Below are 23,049 nucleotides of genomic sequence, written 5' to 3'. Positions count from 1 at the left end.
TTAGTTCAGGGCCCAGTTTCATCTCAAGGGGCCGAAGCACCAACGTAACAGAATAATAACCTATAAATAACAACTTTCCATCTGCTCTAGTGCAAAGAAGGAAAGTTTGAGAATGTAAAAAAGAAATGAAAATGATTATTTTAAAGTGTTTAATGTGACAATTCGACATTTTTTTATAAGCTTTAAAATTGGAATTTTGTTTATGAGGCTAAACATACGAAGCTCTACCTCTTTTTGTTTGTTTTGTTTATTTTCTTACTAATATATTTATTTGTCTAGAGTGAAGAAGAGAAATGCTATGAACTGACTGGATATGTACGAACCAGACCAGAAACTGTTTTTACTTTTTTTTTTTTAGTTTAGTTTTATTTATTTCAAACATAAAAAACAAAATAACAAAAATAATCGTATAGAGTATAAAGTAACAAACTAAATTAATTAATTAATTAATTAATTAATTAATAAATGTCTGAAAAGGAGGAAATATCAACTTATTTTCATACTTGTTCTTTGCACTAAAACATTTGGAGCTATAAATTATTACGGTGCTGGTTTATTCGCCTGCAGATCAAACTGAGTTGTATGTGGCCTCAGAACTGAAATGAGTTTGACTCCCTGGTTCTAAAGCTTCAAGTTTCAGGATTTAATGAGCGTGAGAACAAACAGGGAATTCTTTAACCTAAATTCCAAGGACGCCTGTAAAGCCTATAGGCTGTAAAAGCAGAAGCTGTTAAAGTTAAAGTTGTTGAAGAGACAAAACTCATCTGGATCCTACGAAGCCTGACGTTAAAACATGGAGCTGGAATCAGGAATTACAGGAGAGTCACCAGTGCCACTCATGTTTACAATGTCATTTATTTATCTTCACGATCACCGACGCAAACTCCTCGTATGCACAGATACACTGGGCAGTAAAGCCTTTAGTGATTCTGATAAGGACTCTTCATGTGGGAACAGGGCGAAGTAAATGCTGAATATTCCTTTAAATGTGCCGTTAACTTTATTTGCTGCGGTTTGTGCTGCAAAATGTGCAAAGATCAGATTCACGGTGACGATGTCATATTCCTGGAGGCAATAAAGTCGGACGCCTGAATGACGGCTGTAAAAGCGCTGAGTTCAACCTGCAACACGTTCCCATAAATGGACAGAATCCGTTTGTCTTGTGATGATAAAGATTTAATGAGACACAAAAACTCAGCGCTGGTTTAATGGATTCCCATCAAACCGTGACACCGGTGTGTTTCCTGGGCCGACGGTCACTAAGAGGTTTCTGGAGGGGGAAGGATTACCGAGACGGACGCATCTTATGGTGGTCACCACGGCAACCGGCCTTGCTCCTGACATTAAGAGCTTCGCTGAGGGCGGCGTGAAGCATCATCCAGCGGAAAAAGTGAATTAACTCAGAGCACAGGGGAGGACGGAGCGTCAGGGAAGAGCCACTTGACTTCTGATTCATTTCATCCTCCCGTTCGTCACAGACCTGGAGGCCGGGAGCTCGTTACCGACCTGGAGGCCGGGAGCTCGTCACAGACCTGGAGGCCGGGAGCTCGTCACAGACCTGGAGGCCGGGAGCTCGTCACAGACCTGGCCGGCCGGGAGCTCGATACAGACCTGGCCGGCCGGGAGCTCGATACAGACCTGGAGGCCTGGAGCTCGTCACAGACCTGGAGGCCGGGAGCTCGATACAGACCTGGAGGCCGGGAGCTCGTCACAGACCTGGAGGCCGGGAGCTCGTCACAGACCTGGAGGCCGGCGGCTCCAGAGGCGAATCGATCAACGGCCGCTGGTTTATTACTTCCAGAAAATGTGGCCTCTTCTTCTGCACGAGATCAAGCCAATCATTGACAGGGAACAGCATACCAGAGAAAGGCTGCGTCAGGATATTCCTCATCCCTGTCAAAACCTGGTGCCAACATTACCCACAATGCAACACGACCTTTGATGCTTTCCTCCAGATGAAGGGCAGCTTTATGCTAACAGCAGGAAAAGCTTCCAAAAGTTCCAAATATCTTAATTTGCCCCCCGAGCAGCAGAAAGTGAAAGTCAGGATGTTTGATTAATCAGCTGAAGGCCCCGTCAGACTGATTCCACCGGGGAAACAACGTGAAGACTGTGAAGGCTCTCAGTCATCCAGGTCATGGTTTATCCAGAAACAAAAAAAATAAAAAACAAGCTGAAACAAGGTCAACAGGACTTGTTGGGTTTCTAGGAGACATTTTGTCCAAGTGTTCAGCTGGAGGTTGGTTTTATTAGGACCATATGTGGGTGTTTCCAACAACAAAGGTTCTTCTTGAAGTAGCTTCAGTTCTTCAGTGACTAGAGTCTGTTAGCAAACACATGCGTACCGACGCTACAGGCCAAAGGTTTGGAAGTAAGATCCAATCTGTGCATAAAAGACCAGTTTAATTTGAGTTTCCTTTCTTCACAGTAAAGTCCTCTGGCTTTAACAGCACCATGACGTACACCAGGGATATTTATATGAACACTCTCGTTAAAGTGAAGAACTCAAACTGTGATTTGTTTTTTTACTTCTGAACTGAAGCTGTGACTCTTGTAAATCGTCTCCACCTTAAACCTAAACCCTCCTTTTCTTTTGTTGACATGTCTTCAACTATGTTATGGCAACATTAATGTTCACCTGAAGGTAAACTGAGGAAAATGCTTCATGTCAATAAAAGCAAAATGTGATGATTCAGTAAATAATCCCAGAACTCAGGCTGGTTTTTAAGGAAGTCATCGTAAATAGACTCTTAAAGCTGCTTCCAAACTTGTAGTGAACAGATACAGGAAGTTTTATGATCACGTTTAGAACTGGAGACTTGGATGAAGCATTTTCCAGAAACGAGTCCAGCTGTTCTTGTTTCAGCTCGTTTTTTGGACAAAATGTAAAACAGGTAAAAGGTTCTGACATTTAAGGGTTAACTTTGCCAACACAAGCTTGGATTATTTAAACCAACGCTGTCGACTGTCTGATCTGAACAATCAGAGTTTAGTAGAAACTTAACAATCCTCCAGTAAAGTGGCTCCAGATCGGGTCCGCTCACCTTTCCCTTCTGTTTGATGGGTTCGATGGTGAGGCTGTCGGCTCCGATGTCCACGATGGTTCCCAGCTGGAACCCATCCGTTGGGTGGGGCGCCCACACCGGCTTCCCATCCTCCATGGCACCGGTCTAAAGGCTCTGGAAACGGGACGCAAACACAACGGTCAGAGGTGTGAAAGGATACGTGGCAGCAAAAAGACAAGACAGGAAATGAGGACATAAAAAATACTGCAAACATGATGCAAAACAACCAACGGATCCTTGAAAGTGCAAACAGTTAGAAAGCAGCGTCTGCCATCTCCAGATGATCCTACGTTAAACAGCCTGATGCTTCATGAGTCATTAATATCTAAACTTTTAACCGTCCTCCATGACGGGATCTGGAACGTCTCCGATGTGTCACCACGTTCAGGCTCAGATAAAAGCAGTTAACAGTTTACATGCTTTGTTTTGTTCAGTGAATGTGTCTGACTCCAACAATTATTCATCCACCTCCACCAAAGCCCAGCATGTGGTATTTAGATGAACTGTGCTGTTCCACGCGTCCCAAACTTTAACGGGGGAATATAAACCGTCTGATTTGGGCTTTTAAAAGGACTTCAAAAGTCTTTCCACACTAAAGTTCAAACACGTTTAAGAACCCGAACATGTCGGATGAACTGTAACAGGCGACGCCATCGCGTCACTTTAATAACGATTTATGGAAATTAAAGAAGAGGAGCGATGAACAACAAACTGAAACTGCATCGACTCGTGCTCCAGCTCCCGGCTCTGTGGCTGCCAGCAAACCAATTACAGCGTTATTGAGTCAAAGCAGCAGCTGATCGTGTTACTGCGGTGATACTGAAACAGGACGAGGGTCGATCCCTGTGGGACGACCGCCGAGGCTCCAAGAGTTTATCGCCTCAGAGCAGAATAAAGACCAGAATCACAGACACGTCACTTATTAGAGGCTCATGAAGGAATTAAACACGCTGGCGTTAATATTCAGGTGACGGCGTTTTACCCTTATGATATGAGATGAGATGGTGTTTCATGTATCGCGTCCCTTCACGGCTCAGCTTAAATGAATGGACCTGGATGTTAAGATGTTCTATGCAGCCTAGAAGTAAACGTAAAGAGTTTATAGCAGCCAGCGTCATTAGCCTGCTAACTGTTAGCAATGTTAGCTGTGTTTATCAAGACCAACTAGACCACCAAAAGACTAGCAAAAGCTTGGCCACACCTGAGTTCACATTCTTTCATTCAACTAAACTAAATATAAATGGAATAAAAGTCAAAAATGACAACAGGTGACTTTTCAATTGGCTTTTGAAGCCCAATTTCATTTTTTGCTCTGTATACTGTTTTTAGCATTGATCCGTTTTGATAGTGACCTGTTGTAGCTGTTGTGTTTGATATGTATGTGATTATATAGACAAACAGGACGATTAGCGACCTGATATTTCTTTAAACACCAAGAGTGATACTTGTGTACTTCTGAAATTCTGATTCTGAAACACAGACCATCTGGAAATGGGAACAGTCACATACTTGAAATGCATTCTGGGATATCTGGCTGCACCAAGTCCACAAAAGTTACCTCTAGATGCATCCTCAATAAAATGGCCCAGACATGTTGTATGTGGACTGAACTCGATCAGACTGTACTTTGATCTGGAACGAATCTTAGACCGAGACGGATGACGACGCTATTTAAAACCCAACTCCAGCCAGCATCACGTCTTTTAGAAGTAAGTGTTTTTTGGATAAAGGACAACTGGACTTGTTGGGTTTCTAGAAGATATTTCATCCTAGTCTTTGGTTATAAAGGAGGGCTGGGGGGCTGGGGGGGTTAAATATGAACATGTGTGGAAGGAGTCCACCACAAACTCAGAAGTCCAGTCGTCGTTGTTTCAGGTTGTTGTTCTTGTGATAAATTCTGACCTGGATGACTGAGAGTCTTCACAGAGAACATTAATTAATATTCTAAGAGAAACGAGTCCTTAGCGAGCTGCTCAATCAGGAAGACTTTGACTTTGACTGTCTGTGGACGGGGATGTTCAAGGTCTCTGGGTCAGTATTAATTCCTGTAGTCGACTCATGCCGGTCGATAAAGACACAAGGTCATGACTTAGTCTTCAGGTTTTTACCAGCAGCTTTACATTGAATTCATGTCTCCTGGGTTCTAGGAATAATGCAGGACAATCACAGCTGCTGCAGTTCTTTACTTTCCACCTCTGTTGTTTCCATGAACACAAGCAGCCGGAGACGGAGCCGACCACAAACTACCACCATGTGTGAGGAAACAGGAAAAACAAGCGGCTGGTCAACGTCGTGGTCCGGAGGGTGTTTACATGCACACAGGCCTCCAGCTCAGAGGTCATTCTGGGAGGAAACAGTTCAGGACAAACACATGTTCAACCTCTAAACCGTCTGAACCCGACCGGGGTCACGAAAAACCAAAAAGACAAAACGAAGCTGAACTACTTCACTATTTATATTCTCCTTCTCCTTCAGGTGTCTAAAATAATCCACAAGCTGCAGTTCCTCTAACATCCACTAGTCTGACAGTGAGTTAGTCCCAGTAGACGTCTACGTTAGAAATATTACAGTAGAAATAAACAGGTTTACAGCCCAGGACAAAGACAGGTTTGGTCTCCAGAGATGAACCTCGTTATTTAATTTAAGTCGGCAACAAACCAAAACCACGTCCCAGTCACATCAAACATCTTCTTCTTCTTCTTCTGTGTTAATGACGGTTTGTAAACATCAACGCTGCTAAAAATAAAATAAAAGTAGAAGAAGAACCTAAACGCCTGCTGTGTTTCCTGTATAAGTGAGGCAGACGCCACCTAGTGGTGAGGTGTAGGTAGGGGAAAAACATCTCAACAGAATCTATGGAGTCACCCAGGTCAAAGGCTGACAACAAACAACAACAACAAACACTGAACGCTGCAACGTTTAAAAGAAGAGAAAAGACTAATGTTCCAGAGAGGGTTGGGGAGTTCATGGCAGCGTTGGACGACCAGAAGAACACAAGGTACGAGCTCCCGTCTCCACATTAACTCTGACTTGAAGAAACATTCACTGGATTCTAGAAAAGACTTTGGAAGCTACAAGGACGAAGTGTAGGAAGTTTAACATCAGATCAGGACTCAGTCCGTACGTTTACATGCACTTGAAATAAAACAAGTTATTGCCTAAATCTCTAAATGGATAAATTAAGTGCTTGTAAACACGTTACTCCGACTAATATCCGATTAAGACGCCCAGATAATGAGATTGGAAATGGATTTTCTCCAGCATGTATACGCCTTAATTAGAGTTTAACTAGACAACTACACAACCCCCGATATATTAGGTCAAGTGGAAAGTAGGTCGTATTAACCCACTGAAAAGACACATATCGCCACCTAGTGTGGAGGAGGATGACATGTTCCTGTCAGTTATTCAGTTTTCCCCGTTGCATGTAAACTGGGACAAGGACCGACTGATTAAGCTGTGCATGTAAACGCAATGAATGTTCAAAGATCAGGATCAGATCAAAAAAAAAAGAAAAGCGATCCCTAGTTTGGGTCATTTGGGAACGAGTGACCTAATAATCAACTGATGGATGTTAATCATGATGGAAAGAATCATTAGTTGGTCAACAATTCACCTCCAACTACAACTCTGCATTTTCAAATCCATTATTAGTTTTAGTTTCCAGCAGAGACTCCAGACCAACGGTCCTACACAGAAATACGTTGGACCAGGCTTCGAGGCTAAGACCAGTTCTAGTATCTGCAGACGGCTTTTAGGGTCAAACTGAACTCATTTTAAAGTCCAAGAGTCTTAGTCACCGAGCAGCGACCCGGCTGCCAATAAGACGACGAGCCGAGTGGTTTCCATCCACCCGGCCAGGGCCAACGTGAAGCACATTACAGCAGCTCCTCTCCACACGGTGGCATCCAGCCAGACTGTAAACTCAATAAGAGCCAGATTTCTATGGGAACTTAACATAATTACCTTCAACAGCCAAGCCAGCAAGAGGCTATCAGAGTCAATTAAGGTTATTAAAACCTTTATGGTGGGAGGACAATGGCCTCTTCTATCAGAGCAGCCAGATAAACTCCTCGTGTTACTGGAGGACCCGGTTTGATCCCTTCAGGTGTTCATCAAGAGTCTGGACTCACATTTATGTTCCCAGGGGCCACAAATCTGTCGGTTCACCCTCAGACAGCAAAGACCCGATTAGTTAAGATGATGTTTACTGAATCCTGTCCTTAATTAGAGTAAATAGGGTAGAGGAGGGTTTAACTGTAATGTGATAAGCAGCTGCATCACTGAAGAATCTAAAATTTAAAACGTAGTCAGGTTTGTTTAACATGATTCCATATGTGTTTCTTCACAGCTTCAGTATTAATTTATATCTAATCTGCAGAAAAATAAAAATAAAAAGAACTAGGAATAGCTTTAAAGAAAAAATGATTCAAATGAAAAAAATATGCTAACATAACCTTAATTCTTTGTTTTGTAGTATTAAGTTTCACACAGATAAAGTATTCAGATTTTTTTACGTTATTAAAAGATGGAAGGTTATGTAAAAATACGTATATGACTCCATTGATGGTTTTATGTAAATAAATCTTAAACGTTAATATTATTGTGAGAAGCATTTTAATTTGCACTTGTACAAAGTTGTGCAAAGTTTTCCAACAGGTCGTTTAAAATATTAAGAAGGACGAAAACATAAAAGTTAAATTATATCTGAATTAATAGCGCTCAGTTAATTTGTAAAATATTTCCTTGATTATCAGGTTAATAACAGATCATAAAACAGTCATGCCATCACAAAATGAAAATATTAAATAGTTCAGCCAGTAACTATGGGGTGTGATATAAAATAAAATGAACTAGGTAAAGGGGTCTGATTACTGGATAAAATCTGTTCTGTAGGATTTTTTTATTCTTGTTTTTTTTAGAGCACTGCACCTTCAGCTGTAGCACAACCAGTGACAATGAAGGACGTATATTATAAATGTAAAATATCAAAGACATAAATCCACATGATATTTACCTTGGACAGTTTAACTCTTACTCTGCTCTAAATTTAACATCAAACTGACGCTGCAGCTAAATTTAGACCCGAGCGTCTCCAATAATTTGTGGTTTCACCAACAGCTGATGAGACGACTGATCCGTCCAATCTAGAGCTCCTGATTCAGAAAAACCACAAAGTCCCAACTTAACAGCAGAGCAGAGTTTTTTTTTTTTTTTTTTTTTTTATCAAAGCCTTCGACTAAAAGGGTGCGAGCTATTTCCAGCCTCTGGCCTGAATATTAAAACCCTGTATCCAGATTTAGCTGCTCCTCCTCAGTGTTTCCGGATGTCAGCATCCTCTGGAGCTTCACCTCCATTAACGTCCTCAGTCGGGTGGAAACATCAAAGATGCAGCCTGAGCTGAGGACGGAATCTCTGCTGAAGACACCTCCCGTCTGATGAAGACCCTGTAGATTCTTCACCACCTGAGGCCTCGGGTCAAACATGGACCAGGACCCTCTTCAGTTGTAGGGCTTATGTTAGAGTGATCGTTATTACCATTAGACCTCCTGGATTATAGACTAACCTGTTCAGGGAGATGGTTGGGGCCTTCAGCAAGTGGAGTTCCAGAAACCACCTCCAACTAAACACCAGCACCAAGGAAAAGAGTCGGTTGCACTTTCTGCGCGGGCTAAAATCATTTGATTTGTGTAGTGAAATGCTGAATACGTTTTACAAGTCTGTTGTTGAGAGTGCTGTTGGGGGGGGGGGGGGGGGGACATCTGGGCATCTGGACAAACTCATCCACCAACGGCTCCTGTTCAGGGAGACGTTGGCTTCAGTAGGTCACTCACAGCCATGAGGATACACAACTCTAACTGTTAGCGGTCCAACGGTTAATGGTCTGGATGACTGCACTGCCTTAATCTTGAGTCACTAACGTTAATACTGGTGTCACTAAACAGAGTCTGAACCAGAGCAACCATGAGTGAAAACTACTAAAAACACCTTGAAGTCAGTGTCTGGACATTTAAGTCTGGGGTCTATGGACTTTAGCACCAGTTAGCACCAGTTAGCACTCACTGCCTGTCTTCCTTACGCCATCGTCATGGTCACAACATTTAACAGGCTGAACCAAAGGCAGCTGGACTGAGTGGTGGGGAGATGGGGTTTAAGTGGTGGTGGTGGTGTCCACCTGAAACCCTCAGGACCAGAATCTGTTAATGAACCAGGTCCTCATTTAAAAGTCTTGACTTTTTTTCTGCTGATTGGACGGATGACGTCTTCCAGAATCCTAACAAGTCCTTTTGCCCCTGCTTCGGTTTGTTTTTTGATAAAACTCGGATCTGGATGAATGAGAACCTTCACAGACGCCTCTAGAGATGATTCCTCCTCTCTCCCACACAACTGAACTTAAATTACATGAAGGCTTAACGCTGTGAGAGATAATGGACGTGGCTGTTTGAGATACAGGTTGGTAGCTTCTTGCCTCAACATAATGACAACGAGAGACCACACGGACGGTTTGTCCATTTTCATACGTGGTATTTTGTCATGACAATCCAATCACTGCTGAGATATTTCAGTAAGGACAGACTAAAAGTCGTCCCAAGGACAAGAACCAAGTGACATATCCACCTTCGAATCTGCAAACACTCCTGCAAACTGAAGGCTGTATTTAGTCTCCGTTTAACTCTGCAGTAAAGATCCAGACACGCCTGTCCTTCACAGCCCCCGACTTCAACAACAAAGAGGTCTGAGCATTTGGTTACAAGTTCAATGACTCTCAGATTTTACATATTCAAACATGTCCATGTTAAAACAGTCAGTTGTTTCTTCTGATGTGAAACCTGAGCAGGATGTGATGCAATGTCAAGTTTATCTTTTCATGGTCAAATGAGAAACTCTGTCTCACTTCACCTAAAGAATATTAAAAAAATATCTTAGATGCAGGCAACGATGGAGAGAATCACTTCACTTCTAAAACATCTAATTATACTAATCTGAAATAAAAGGTTCAACCCAAGTATTGTTTACCCCTCGACCATGGAACTTTTGTCCTTAAAACCATCCTGGTCTGTTTAACCATTTATTAAACCTACGGCTTTTTAGCCACTACTTCCCAAATAATTACTATATACTGGACACGTCTGTGTAGAATCCATGGGCGGTCCACCACGTTTATTAAAAGATTATGTCATCTGGAAACATCTGAGACGGGTCAAATTATAAGCCCTCTATACAAATGATTTAATAAATTATACGAGTCAGAACACATGCCTGGTAATGGGACTTTCGTCAGCATACCTGAGCTGCTGGGGCATAAAGAAACACTGTCAAAACTCATCTTCCCAGGGAGCAGCTGCTTTTGAAGTCAAACAAGTGTGAACGTGATCGGTTTGAATCGCCTGAACCGGCCTCTCAGCTGAGACTGGTTTTCTGAGCCCTCATTACCAGGCCTGAGTCACGCTGTGGAGGATATTTTTAGTCGTGGTTTGCAGGTTTGTCGTCCTTGCTCTGTGGAGACACATCTTCTCTGTGGTGTTTTTACTTCTGGTAAATATCACCTTCACGCTGAGACGAAATCTGAACCAGCTCAACGCTCAGTGACAGAGACAGAGAAGGTCAAGGACAAGACTGAAGTTTAAAGTCTTTGTGGATGACAGATGGTCTCTAGTGGACGTTTCAGGCTCCGGTTGCCTAGGTAACCCTCCTGTGTCTTTTCAAGTGAACCATGAAAATATAGGTTCTAACTCTTCTTCTATTTGAAAAGAAAATACTGTATCATGACTCAAGTATCGCGATACGTATCGTATCGTGAAGTCAACCCTCAATCTGCGTTAACCCGACGCCCCGAGCTGCCATCATCATCATCCTGGTGTATCTGGTGGAAAAAAACGATGCAGTTGACGGTGTTTGCATCAGGTAAACATTTGGAAAGTCCTTTATTAACCACGGGGAATTTTCTATTTTGTGCACTGGCCTGATGTTAACCAAAGAAGTTAATAAATGTCATAAATTCAAATTCAGCTGAACCATTCATAATCAGGTGGTTTTACAGCAGCAGACATTCAAATAGCCCAGGCTGTGCTACAGAAACCTAGCCAGCTCTCTGAGGCGACGAGGAAGGCTGCAGGTTTCAGAAACAGGGGTGGAACTGCTAACAACCTGCAGACGTCTTTAGGGGTCGTATTTCACACATGTTCAACAGAAAAGTGGACATGTCGCTATAACTCTGACTGTGCACTTCCCTCTGTTAGAGGTAGGGTAGAAGTATTAAGTTGCAGAAAATGGAAGTACTGGATTAAAGGTTAGTTTTCACCACTACTCACTGATACTAACATCAGATGTGTAAAAGCAGCAGAATTAAAGGTGAATTTAGTTGATTTCTGAAAAACTGGAGCTGCTGGAAATATCTGCACATACAGATGAAGTCAGAAGTTTACATGAACTTAAGCACTATTTGCATGGGATTAGTTTTAACTGCGGGATTTAGAAAATACCGCTCTACATCTGTGAGGCACGTGGTGCATTCACGGGGTCAAGTAAATTCTGCTTTTACCGTGTTTTGCTGACATTATCCGGGGTGGAATATGACGTCAAGGCTACTATTATACTTTTACACCTGCGCCACATTTCAAGCCATCTCAACATCCTTCTAGATCCTGCTCCTTTGAAGGTTCTGTGCAACAGCAATCATCCAAACATTTATTTATGACTGGAAACACAGATTCCATAATTATCGACCGAAAAGATGCGGAAACAAATGTCGTGCAGTGGTATTATCACCATCTTTGTGTCTGGAGACAGTAGATGATTTGTGGTTTTGTTTTACTGTGCACACTACGGACAGGGATGGGTTTATTCTTTAAATCCTGATTGTTCCAAAGAAACAGTGACGTCCAAAGTTGTAACAGAAGAGTTTAGAGACAACAAAGGTATCGAGGTTTAGGCGTGGTCTTCACAAAGCACTGACCTCCATCCACTCTGGGCAGGTCTACAAACCTGACTGAGCTGCTCCCGTTCTGCTGAGAAGAACAGAATAAAATCCACCAACTTTACTACTGGAAGCTTGTGGAAGGAAACCGCAGATGTTTGGTCCAAATAACACGTGTATTTAAACTTCTGACCAACTGGGAATGTGATGAAACAAATAAACTACTATTATTCTTAGAAACACGAGTTGGGAGCTGCAGTAAAAATCCAAAAGCAGCCTAACTGAGGCACTCTGCAAATATAAAAATCATTTAATAAACAGGGAACATTAGTGACCTGAGGTAGGGAACAGTTAACTGGGATTAAATGTCAAAAATAACTCTGCCTTCCCCTGTAATATCAGGCTGCTTATGTCCCGGAAACTGCCACCAACCAGTGAATCCAGAAACCGTTCAACAGTCTGTCCCTTTAACACAAAATCATCCTTAAAAAAAGGATGCAGCACATAAAGCGAAGCAGCAGCAGCTGTTCCTTTGAGGCTTTAGAGAGGACGACACATTTCACGGCGGCGGAGGAAACGCTGCTCGGATCATCGACCCACTCCTCGGCTGACAAACAGCTGATTGTTGGACGTGTCTCTGAGAGCTCACTGTCATGGACGTTTAGTCGGGTCACGTGTTGAACACAGAGCCCGTGATCAGAGACAAGCCCCCTCCACCCAGCGCCAAGCTTCCCCGAGGGCAGGGGGGGCCATAACAGAGGCTGGGACACAACAGTCGGTTCTGATGTTCCTAGAAACTAGAGGATGCTTTCAAAGATTTCAGTGTTGCTTTTCCATTATCCCTAAAAAAAAAATAATTATCTCAATAAAGAAATGATACTGGAAACATTTCAAAGAACTCTCAGATATCTTTAAAACGTTTATACGCTCTCATGAGGAGGTTTTTCAGACGTATTAAAATGAAAGTATCTCAAAAGTGCAACGGAAACATTTTTTTGGCATTTCCCTGGAGATGAAGCAGGGGGTCATGTGACCGGTTCATTTAAATCCATCTTCATCAAAGTGACGAGAATTTAAGAGAATTGTGGGACATGAGCAGATGAGTCAGCGAGTGAGTCAATTCCCCGTAGACGTTTCATCCAAGTCTTCAGTCCTAAAAGAGCGGGAGTGGGAAGTGTTTGGGCTTTAGAAGAGGGCATCTGTGGGTCCACATCTACAAATCAAGGCGTCATTGTTTCGGTTTTGGATAAACAAGACGTCAACATCTCAACCACCGACCTACAGTCCTTCGGTCCAGAGCGTCACTGTTCCCACTGAGTACAACAAAGAGTTTAGAATATGTTCCACAGTATTCAGAGAATTCAGAGACTTCAGGTGTGAAGCTCAGGTGAAACGCTGCAGCTGATATTTAATGATGCTCCTCTGACCCGTGGCCTCCTGGAGCATCAACTTCAGAGACGCCTCATTACGTTATCGGACTCTTTCAGCTCGCTCTGCTAATTAACCGCCTCGCTGGGAGATAATTAACACTCTCAGCCTGGTTGGTTTAGTCATTCGCTCTGTGACCAGCGCAGGAAGGTCCTTCTCTCCCACTCGCTGCTAAACTTGGAACAGCTGGCGGCCCACGTCCTCACAGAGCTACCGTCGTGTTCAGCCACCGAGCCTCCGCTCAGACTCTGGATTAACATCTGCATCACTGGTCTGGTCTCTGGAGTCCAGGTGTGAACACTGGTCTGGTGTCAGTCCACATGTGGAGCTGGACTGAACCCACTGGTTGAACTCATTCATTCATCCACTGATAGAAATGAACCTGAATAAGAGACGTCTGTTCATCAGTGATGAGACTTTAACAGATTCTAGGTCTGGAGCTGAGAACCAAACCAAACTAGAACCTAATCTGAACCAGAATCCATTCAGGAAGTTAGTTAATGTTTGAGGAGTCACACTGAGTTAAGTTCATGTTTCCTCAATAACTCTGTTTTATTTCCTTGTCATCATCAGAGACGTTTCCTTCCTCTGAGGACGGAAGAAGCTTCAGGGTTCAGCTCTAATCTGAGTCTTTGTCTCTTAAATAAAATGTGAGAGTTTTTCCATCTGGTTCCTAAACCTGGATCATGTCTCCAAGTCTCCAACCATGTGTCCCTGGTTCTGGTCCCTGGTTCTGGGTAGAGATCCATCAGAGAATGACCAGGATGGAGATACCATGACCTGGATGACTGAGAACATTCAGACACTTTTCTCATCTTTTAATTTGACTCGATTTCACCAGCTGATCTGCAACATTATGTAAACTACGTAAAACTCCTGCCTCCAGCACCTTTAAATATTTCTAATAATGGAACCAGGAACCATATGTTTTAACGTGGTTCCTGGTTCCTCTCAGTGAGGTTTATTGTCATGTGGTTTTCATTGAGCCAATCAGAGAAGATCCAGGTCTGATCAGGGTCTAATGTGGTCTACAAGGTCCCCCTCTGAACTGGTTTATTAGGAACCATGAAGAAGAACTTCGTTCCTTCATTCCTTCCTAAATCTCGATCATGTCTCCAAGTCTCCAACCATCTGGTTCCTGGTTCTGGTTCAGTGGTAGGTAGGGATCCATCAGAGACAGCAGCTGATACAATATTCTACTGACCACATGGTGGCGCTGCTGCTGATTGACTCACAGACTGAGACCAGATCTGGAGACACGTGTTAATCCATTAAGCAGGTGTGGACGCAGGTAACTGGGTGAGATCAGACTGACCAGGATGGAAGTTAATGGGTCTGAACATTCACATTCACAAAACGATCAGACTCTATTCTTATTTTCCTGCTCAGGGTTTGTCTCCTTTAAAACCTCCGGGCGCTGCAGTCATGCATATTACCCATCATGCCTTGAGGCGCTTCGCCGGCTGCAGCCGCGCCCACAACAAAAGCTGACATGAGCAGAGCAGGGTGTGTTCAGAGATCAGACAATCGGCAGGTGATTCCTTTCACTCAGGCACGAATCAATCTGACCCTCCCTGCACACACACACACACACACACACACACACACACACACACACACACACACACACACACACACACACACACACACACACACACACACACACACACACAAAGCATTCCACGAACCCTTTCATCACTATCCGACCTTAAAACCGAGTCTAGACCTTTAAAGTCCTGAGTCTCCGCGATGCACGAAGGTTTTAGGCTCCAAGCTCAAACTGTTTGTTTGTTTGTTTCTGAATCAGATATTCTGTTTATTTGACTAATTTATGCACTAATCCAAAGAACGTGGACGGTGCATTTACATATCAAACCATCTGAGAGGCAGAGATCCACAATCTTTTGAATAATAACATAATAAACTATAATGTGCCTCAGTAAGCGATGACGATCAGCTTTATTGTTTAACTGCAAAGGCTCTTTACATAACTCTTTAAAAACCACAGTGTCACTGCTGACTGACCTGGTTCTGCTTTGATTCATTTACAGATATTTCAGTTTCAGAACTAATCGCTCTAACAAACATCTTATTCTCTGTTGGTCTGAGGTCACATTATGTTTCCTGGTGTTGGAAAATGAGGCCGTTAACCTGAAATATTTCATTGTTTTTATTTATTTGTAATGAATGATTTAAACTGAACCTTGTGTGTTGGTGCAGAAGTATTTTATTGTTGTTTCTGAATTAAAATGGTGTAAAAACTAAAACATGTCCAGTTGATGCTGATGCTGAAGGATTCGGGGACTCACTCGCGCCGACGTCCTCTGGTCCCATTAACAGGACGGTCGCGTGGGACCAGTTTCACCGGATTTCTAATGAGACACAGGTAAAGGTGTGTATTTAGAAAGGAATCGCTACCAAGTCTTTTAAAGGAAGACGGGTTTAAATGGGAAAATCCATTTCTCTCGTTGCAGGGAGGCTTAGTTTTCAGTCAGATTCTTTCTAAACTGAAACATCTGTACGTGAACTGATGGTGAATGGATTCAGGCCTGATCCTCAGAGCCTCTTGGCCCGAGATCCTTCTTCTTCCTCTTCTTCCTCTTCTTCTTCTTCTTCTTCTTCTTCTGGAAGGATTTCCGCAGACGTGCCGACTTTCTGAAGTGCTGATCTTTTACAAACTCCCTGTAATCCAGTTTAAAGATTGACGAGTCATCCCCCTCGAGCCGAAGTCTAACACCAATAAAACGGTGTCACAAGCAGCTAAAAAGTTGTACATTACACAGAGGCTGAGGCTGAGGGGGGTCATGACTCTGTGTGAGCCGTGAAAGCAGAGAAGGGGTTTTACTTGAGCTTCCTCCCTCAGATAATCCTGAAAATAATCTAAAAGCACATGGACGCCTCCTGGGATACGTTTCATTACACAGGTTTGACACAGAATAAACTGGGGGGTTGAATCCTTTTACATGCAGCACATGCAAACACTGGGGTCTGCAGAGGAAACATGATTCAGAACATAAACTGTCACATCCAAGGTAAAAACAACCAGCGTCTGCTTCAGGTGACGAGTTCTGTTTGTAGAAACGTGCATGTGGAGTCACTTAAAGACCCTTTAAAGAGGCGTTAAATTCGACTAATCATTAATATTTAGTTTGGAATCATCGCAATCCAAAAAAAAAAACTCTCCAAATCAGCAACATTACAAGAAAGACGCAGTGAGAAGTACAAGGTCCAGGCTGTAAAGCCCTGGCAGCGCCTGAAACAAGTGTTCCTGAGTCATTTGAATATTTTAGAGAGGCGCTAAAGAGGCAGATTAGCCGGGGTTAAAGTCCTGCTGGAGTATCGCCACGGAAACGCCAGCCACCAGAAAGACGTCCCACGGACCTACACCTTTGGCATACCTGCACAATCTCCCTGCACCGATACCTGCCAGCAAAACTCCCGTCTCAGCTTTTCATTCTCACACTAGATTCCTTTATGCACCTTAACCCCCCTTAACCCCCCCTCACCCCCCCCCCCCCCCCCCCGGGGCTCCGCCCTAAATATTACCCAGAATTCAAACATCTGTGACACCACAGCCGGGGGAAGAAAAGGCCTCTCGGTTTCAAAGGTCACCACCACCACGTGATCCCACCGGGATCAGGCCGGACAAATGGCTGCTCGGGCCGTTGCCGTGGTTACAGCCCGGGCCACCATAATGAAACGCCGCCAGGCCGGGCTCATTTGCATGGAGACGTGACACAGCAGAGTCGGAGGAGGAAAAGGGAAAGTGAGCATCAAAGAAGGAAAACCTGGAAAACTGAAGCCAAGTCTGCTGCTGAAAATAAAAAAACCCGAGGGTCAGAAACGTCCGTGTCTCCTGAGACTGATCTGCTCCGGCTCTGGATCGACTGTACGACACGGAAACGTTAAAAAAGTCGAAAAGTTTTTATCTAAAACCTCTAAAAAAAGACCAGGAAACAAGTATTTGAGCTTAAAAACCTCGTCTTAAAAGCTATTTTCATGCAACATTTCTGTTCTGTTCTGCTCAAGCAGCAGCATTAACGAGAGGTTTAGTCGTCATTAACTTTGGATCAGAGCAACATGATCTGATGCACCAGTCAGCCACAACATTATGACCACTGACACACACGAACACTTCAGGAACAACTCAAAAAGTAAAAAGATCCTCGATAGTAGAGGGATGATCTGCATCTGACCCACAGAGACATTAACGGGGATTCAGTCGTCACCCGTCAACCTGTGCAACATGACATGTTGAGCACCAGCTTTGTAACGATGTCCAATTATTTAAGAGGATTTAAATGCACCAGAATAACCAGCCTGGTGACATTAACACTGATCATCAGAGACGATCTCCTCCAAATGAGAAGCTTTTATTTGGTAGTTTTCAGCCATGAAACACGCTTTGTGTTTTCTAGAAGCTTTGTCTCCTGTGGACACGTAAAACAATCAGTGTGTGATGTTTAATGTCATAACATCTGATTCACGCCTATCGATGAATGAAGCCACAGTGACGACGTCACAGCAGGTCTGGTTCATGAGGAGTTTAATGGTTCACTGCTGTTGGTATTTGTAACACGATTTAGAAACTTCTGGATGAATGAACCAGGACACAACGATGAGCAGACACGTCTCTAACACGGTTACATACATACATGTTTGTCTTCTCTTAGACGTTTGAGTTGTCATCTGGAGAGAGACGAGATCTGACTGGGCTACAGGAAGCGACCACTAAAACGCGAGGGTTTATGGGCATCAGGAGGCAGATGCTGACATGTGATATCCAGTCGGGCTGGAGACGACTGAGAGTAGAAAAGCAGACGGAGCTACGATTATCTGATTATCATTAAAGGGAGTTCGTCAGGTTCAGATAAAAGCTCCAGGAAGACGTTTCAGTTCAAGACGAAACGTCTTCGCTTGTTCACATGTGGATCCCAACATAACATCGGATTAGAGGCGTGTTTCAGATCCACCCAAGGCCGAGGAACCTCCCCAGGGGCGAGGCCTCCGACACTCGTCCCCATTATCGACAGGAGGCCGTGGTCTGGTGACGCTAATTCATTTCCCCTGATCACACAGACGCATGGAAGAGGTTCCACCGCCGTTAAAGTGCCTGAAACCAGATATGAATGAACTGTGCAGCGTCGAGGAGGAAGACCAGCTTCAGCTTTGTCCCTCACAATTACACAGAAGTTCAGACACGGGGTGTTTTTATGGAGAAATAACTGAGAGGAAGTCGGTCACAGGTGCGAATCAGGAACAGTGTGAAATGTAAAATGCTTCATCATCGCAGCTGCTAAACTAATTCCAAAGCGATCTGTCGACGTGATCATCGTCAGCTCTGATCCTCTGAGAGGTTTATAATATTTCTTCCCCCAAACGTGGAAAGAGAAAGTACACAAGCTCGGACCTTCCACTTTTCAAATCAAAGAATCAGACGGGTCCCAGCACAGTTTGAAAAATGAATTTCCTTCAGGGAAGGAAATAAATATCATCACTAACCAGGATCCACCATGAACCAAAACCACGTCCCTGTAGCATCATGACGTCTTCTTCTTCTGGTTTAATGGTGGTTAGCTAGCGTTACCAGCGCTAACAGTAAACACCAGACCATAAAGAGATGTCAGCTCATCATTAGATGACAAATGTCTCTAGTGGACATTTCAGGCTCTGGTTGTTTGAAAAACAAAAATACCATCAACACCACCTCTCCATTTGGGTTCCATCGACTCTACAAGCCGCCATCATCATGGTGGACCTGGAGGCAGGAACCAAGGCGTTGCATGTTGTTTCCTTCCAGGTACTCTGAGTTTGTGTCATCACACAACTTTTAAAATCCTTTAACGTTCGTTACACGTCAACTTAACTGGATCCTTGAATCTGTGCAACACGAAGCAACAAAAACCAACTTAAACGTCAATTTCTACTAAGTTACAGTAAAAATACTAATGTAAATACCTAAAAGAATCCAATCTGCTCTCACAGGGATTCCTAGAGTGAGCACCCAACCATTTCTTTCCAGCTGCTCCTGTCGCTTCCTCCTCCGTGAAACAATGCGAGGAAAAAGCAACGGAAGACCAGGAAGTTTACAGGAAGTATGGAAGTCTTCACCGGCCAAGTAACCGCACACTGCTGCCTAATGATCCTGGATCATGTGTACGGGGATATTTTAAGTGGATAAGGATCCACATAAACAGCTTATCCTGAGAAAATACACTGGGACACGAGGAGTTACCCAGCATGCATCAGCCGGCCACAACTCAAAAACGGTCGTATTCCAACTTCAAACTTGAGAAAATCATGTTCTGACGTTTGAATTTTGCTGATTATCGTGTCAGGGAAAGTTCGATATCATTAAATCAGATCAAGCCTGCAGTGATGCTTAATTAAGTGTCTCTTTGTGGTGGTTTTAAAATCTATTTGTCTAGTTTGCATCTTGGTCTGAGGTCTCTGTGGAGGTTTTGTCTTTATATGTTGCCTTTTCATGGTGGTTTGTGCCTTGTTGTGGTAGCTTTCTATCTTTTTGTGGTGGTTTTCTGTGTCATTGTGGTAGTCTTTCTCTTTCTGTGGTGGCTTTGTGACCTTTGTGATCGTCTCAGGTGGTATTTCTTGTCTTCGGGTTGTTTTAAATCCCGTTACTGTCGTTCGGCATCCCTGACCGGGATCCATGAGGCTCCTGGACTTCGCCCTCGTCCTCAGGAAGGACAGCTCACTTACAATAAAAGCTGCTGCTTCCTGCTGTGACATAATGCAACTTATATTGACCATAAAACACGGATGTCGCGAGGAAGGTACAAAAGTCAAAGTCCCTTCAGGAATCAGGAGTTAGGCCTCCGCCACAAGGAAGTAAAAATATTTCAAGACAACTGCTCGCCTCCTCTTTCTGCAGGGGCTTTGAGAGAGAACACACTAACATAGTAGTTGATTTCAAAAGCAACAACAAGCTCAGGAGGAACACAATGAGCACAGAGAGCTCTTATATAATCATGCAACACAGATAAACCCAGACTCAGCTGGTTCCCTGCACCCAGACCTCTGATGATGATGATGATGATGATGATGATGATGCCACATTATCTGTTAAACCAGGGCAATAAGATAAGAGTGTTCAAACCCATCACCCACCGGCTGCTTTCTTATGCAGAGCATGTCCATTGATTGTGGTTCCCAGGCTCCTGAGCAGCATTTAGGCCTCAGCTCAGCTCTGACACGCTCCTGCTGCACAACAACAAGCGCACAGCCTCTCCGTGTCATGCACGCCTCGCTGAATCCTCATCTCGCTCCATTTTTTCCTCCACTCTGTCTAATGTAACCAGGATCAAACAAATGCCCGACCCCCGCTTTAGCTGACACAGTCTCAGCTCCAGCCGAACCCCATTCAAAAAGTGGTAGAATTTGGATTGGCTTTGATTTTCGACCACACGCCTCCGCTATTAACAATAAATTAACATTTTAAATAAAGCAGTACAAATCAATCTCTAATTCGGCGTGCATGTAATTAACAAAACATCTTCCTAATGAGCTACTTTAACTTTTAAAATATTGTCTGGCGGCTATTTCTCCTGCGTTCTGCCACCTGATCCCTCCTTCAGATGTCAATGGTTCTGGGGTGAAAAGTTCCGAGCTGTGTTGAAATAACGAGACGCACGGTGGCTGTTATGTAAGCCGAATTTAAGAGTGTCTCAGAATCAGTCTAAATTTGCATTTGAGCATGTATGATTCTGAACAAGTTTTTATCGTTCTACAAGAAAACATTTAAAGTGATGGATTTGTGAAGGAGGCCTGGCGTCAAGACAACAAAGCTACACAAACGATTAGTTCTGCAGCCAGAAAATAGAAAAGAAGAAAATATTAAAATATTTAAAAGGCTGTGTGTTGTTTGTTTGGAGTAAAGCGATGATAAAGTCATCGGTTCTCCAGGCTGCAGCGTCCCGGTACCGCTGCCCGGTGTAGCCCGTCAGCTAGCTATCATGACTGGGGGACCGGGTTCAGTGGTCCCGGTGCACGCCGGAGCTCCTTACCTCCTTTCCGGGGACACTCCCGAGGTTCCGCCGCCGCTTTAGTGGAAGCAGGTTTGTCTTTTATAAAGTCCCAGAAATGAAGCGCACGTCCCGGACTCAGGTCTCCAGATGATCGGTGTACGCCCCGGTACTCTGGGCCACGCTCTCCCCGCCCCGCAGCCTCCGACTCCCGCAGCTATCCTGGGAAACTGCCCCGTGACGTCACGGTCAGCTGTGGCGTCGCGGCCTCCAGGGGGCGCTGATGCCTCCAGCGTGAGGCTTTAATTCAGGGGGACAGACTTATTTTAGTTAACATTATATCATAATTACCTATAAATAATGACAACGCCAGATTTTTCCTTTTGTTTTAGTTCAGTATTTAAAAAATTATGAAAATGTTTACGTTTAATGAACTGAAAAGTAAGTGCAGTTCCGACACATCGCTGCCATCTGCTGTTTAGTTAAAAAAAAACAGAACAGAAAAATATTTTATTCGAGTGTCCAGTAGCTCGTAGACAAACACACACAGACAACATAACAAAACATACAATAATAGCAAAATCAATTATTTTTGTTATTTTTTAGTCTGGTTATTAATAAAATTTAGTTTATCTTATCATTTTATATTTTTTTAGTCTGCCTTTTAATTGAATTTTACTTTTTTAATATTATTTTCTATCTTTTTACTCTGGTTATTATTTGAATTTTATTTATTTTGTCATTTTATCTTTTTCGTCTGACTTTTAACTAATTTTACTTTATTTTATTATTTTTACCTTTTTAGTCTGGTTATTAATTTAATTTTATTTATTTTATAATTCTATTTTCTTACTCTGGTTATTATTAGAATTTTATTTATTTTATTATTCTATTCTTTTAGTCTGGTTATTAATTGAATTGTATATTATCGTTTTATCTTTTTAGTCTGACTTTTAACAAATTTTAGCTTATTTTATTGTTTTATTATCTTTTTAGTCTGGTTATTAATTGAATTATACCGTTTTTAATTTGGTTATTTATTTATTATTTATTTATTTATATATTATTGGTTATTTAATTTTATTTATTTTCATTATTTTTTTAATAATTTAAAATTTTTACCTTTTGAGTTTAATTTAATTATTTTCCTTTCATTAAATTCTAATTATAATTCATACAGTTACTTTTATCCCTCTAGTCTTTCCTTAACTTCTAAGTTGTGAGGGTGGGACAGCGTTTCCTCAGTGTTTAAATCTGTGTGTGTCTGTTTATACACGTGTGTTTTGTTCTGTTTAATTTTTTCATGTAAAGGACTTTGGGCTGAACTTTTTGTGTGAAAAGTGCTCCATAAATAAAGTTAATAAAGTCTCTGGTAGTTTTGAATCAGTTCAACACATCAGGAACCTTAGAACCTTTAATGCGTCTGCAGAACATTTCAGGGCGTTTAACTCGACCGCTTTCACTCTGACACATGAACCTTCATCAGCTCCGGACTCGTCTTCACGTTCATATTTTATGCTCCGTTACAAAACGCTGCTCAGGACTCATGAATGTTTCAGAGTCCGGTAACGTGACGCTGGAAAAGTCTGAGAGGAGCCTTTCATGAAAAACATCATATGTAATGAAGATTAAAAAAATAATAATAATAAAAAAACAGATA

General features: G+C 42.8%; 1 protein-coding gene across 8 annotated transcripts in view; it reads right to left on the bottom strand.

The window, feature by feature from the left end:
- The window catches only part of myo6a (myosin VIa), a 100,764-nt gene extending 79,143 nt beyond the window's left edge, over positions 1 to 21,621 (bottom strand). For 6 of the 8 annotated variants that reach the window (XM_047574533.1, XM_047574536.1, XM_047574537.1 and 3 more), the window contains exons 1-2: positions 21,432 to 21,621; positions 3,045 to 3,179 (exon numbers count right to left, since the gene is read on the bottom strand). In XM_047574533.1, the coding sequence (XP_047430489.1) occupies positions 3,045 to 3,161 (117 nt within the window). In that variant the 5' untranslated portion in view covers positions 3,162 to 3,179; positions 21,432 to 21,621. The remainder of the gene's footprint in view (positions 1 to 3,044; positions 3,180 to 21,431) is intronic. The other 2 variants (XM_047574534.1, XM_047574540.1) reach the window with 1 other exon arrangement.
- Positions 21,622 to 23,049: the final 1,428 nt, after the last annotated feature.

The sequence above is a fragment of the Mugil cephalus genome, chromosome 21 (assembly GCF_022458985.1).
Source record: "Mugil cephalus isolate CIBA_MC_2020 chromosome 21, CIBA_Mcephalus_1.1, whole genome shotgun sequence".
In the NCBI taxonomy this organism is placed as follows: domain Eukaryota; kingdom Metazoa; phylum Chordata; class Actinopteri; order Mugiliformes; family Mugilidae; genus Mugil; species Mugil cephalus.
Note: the sequence above shows the minus strand (reverse complement) of the source record. Positions and strands in the feature narration are given on the sequence as shown.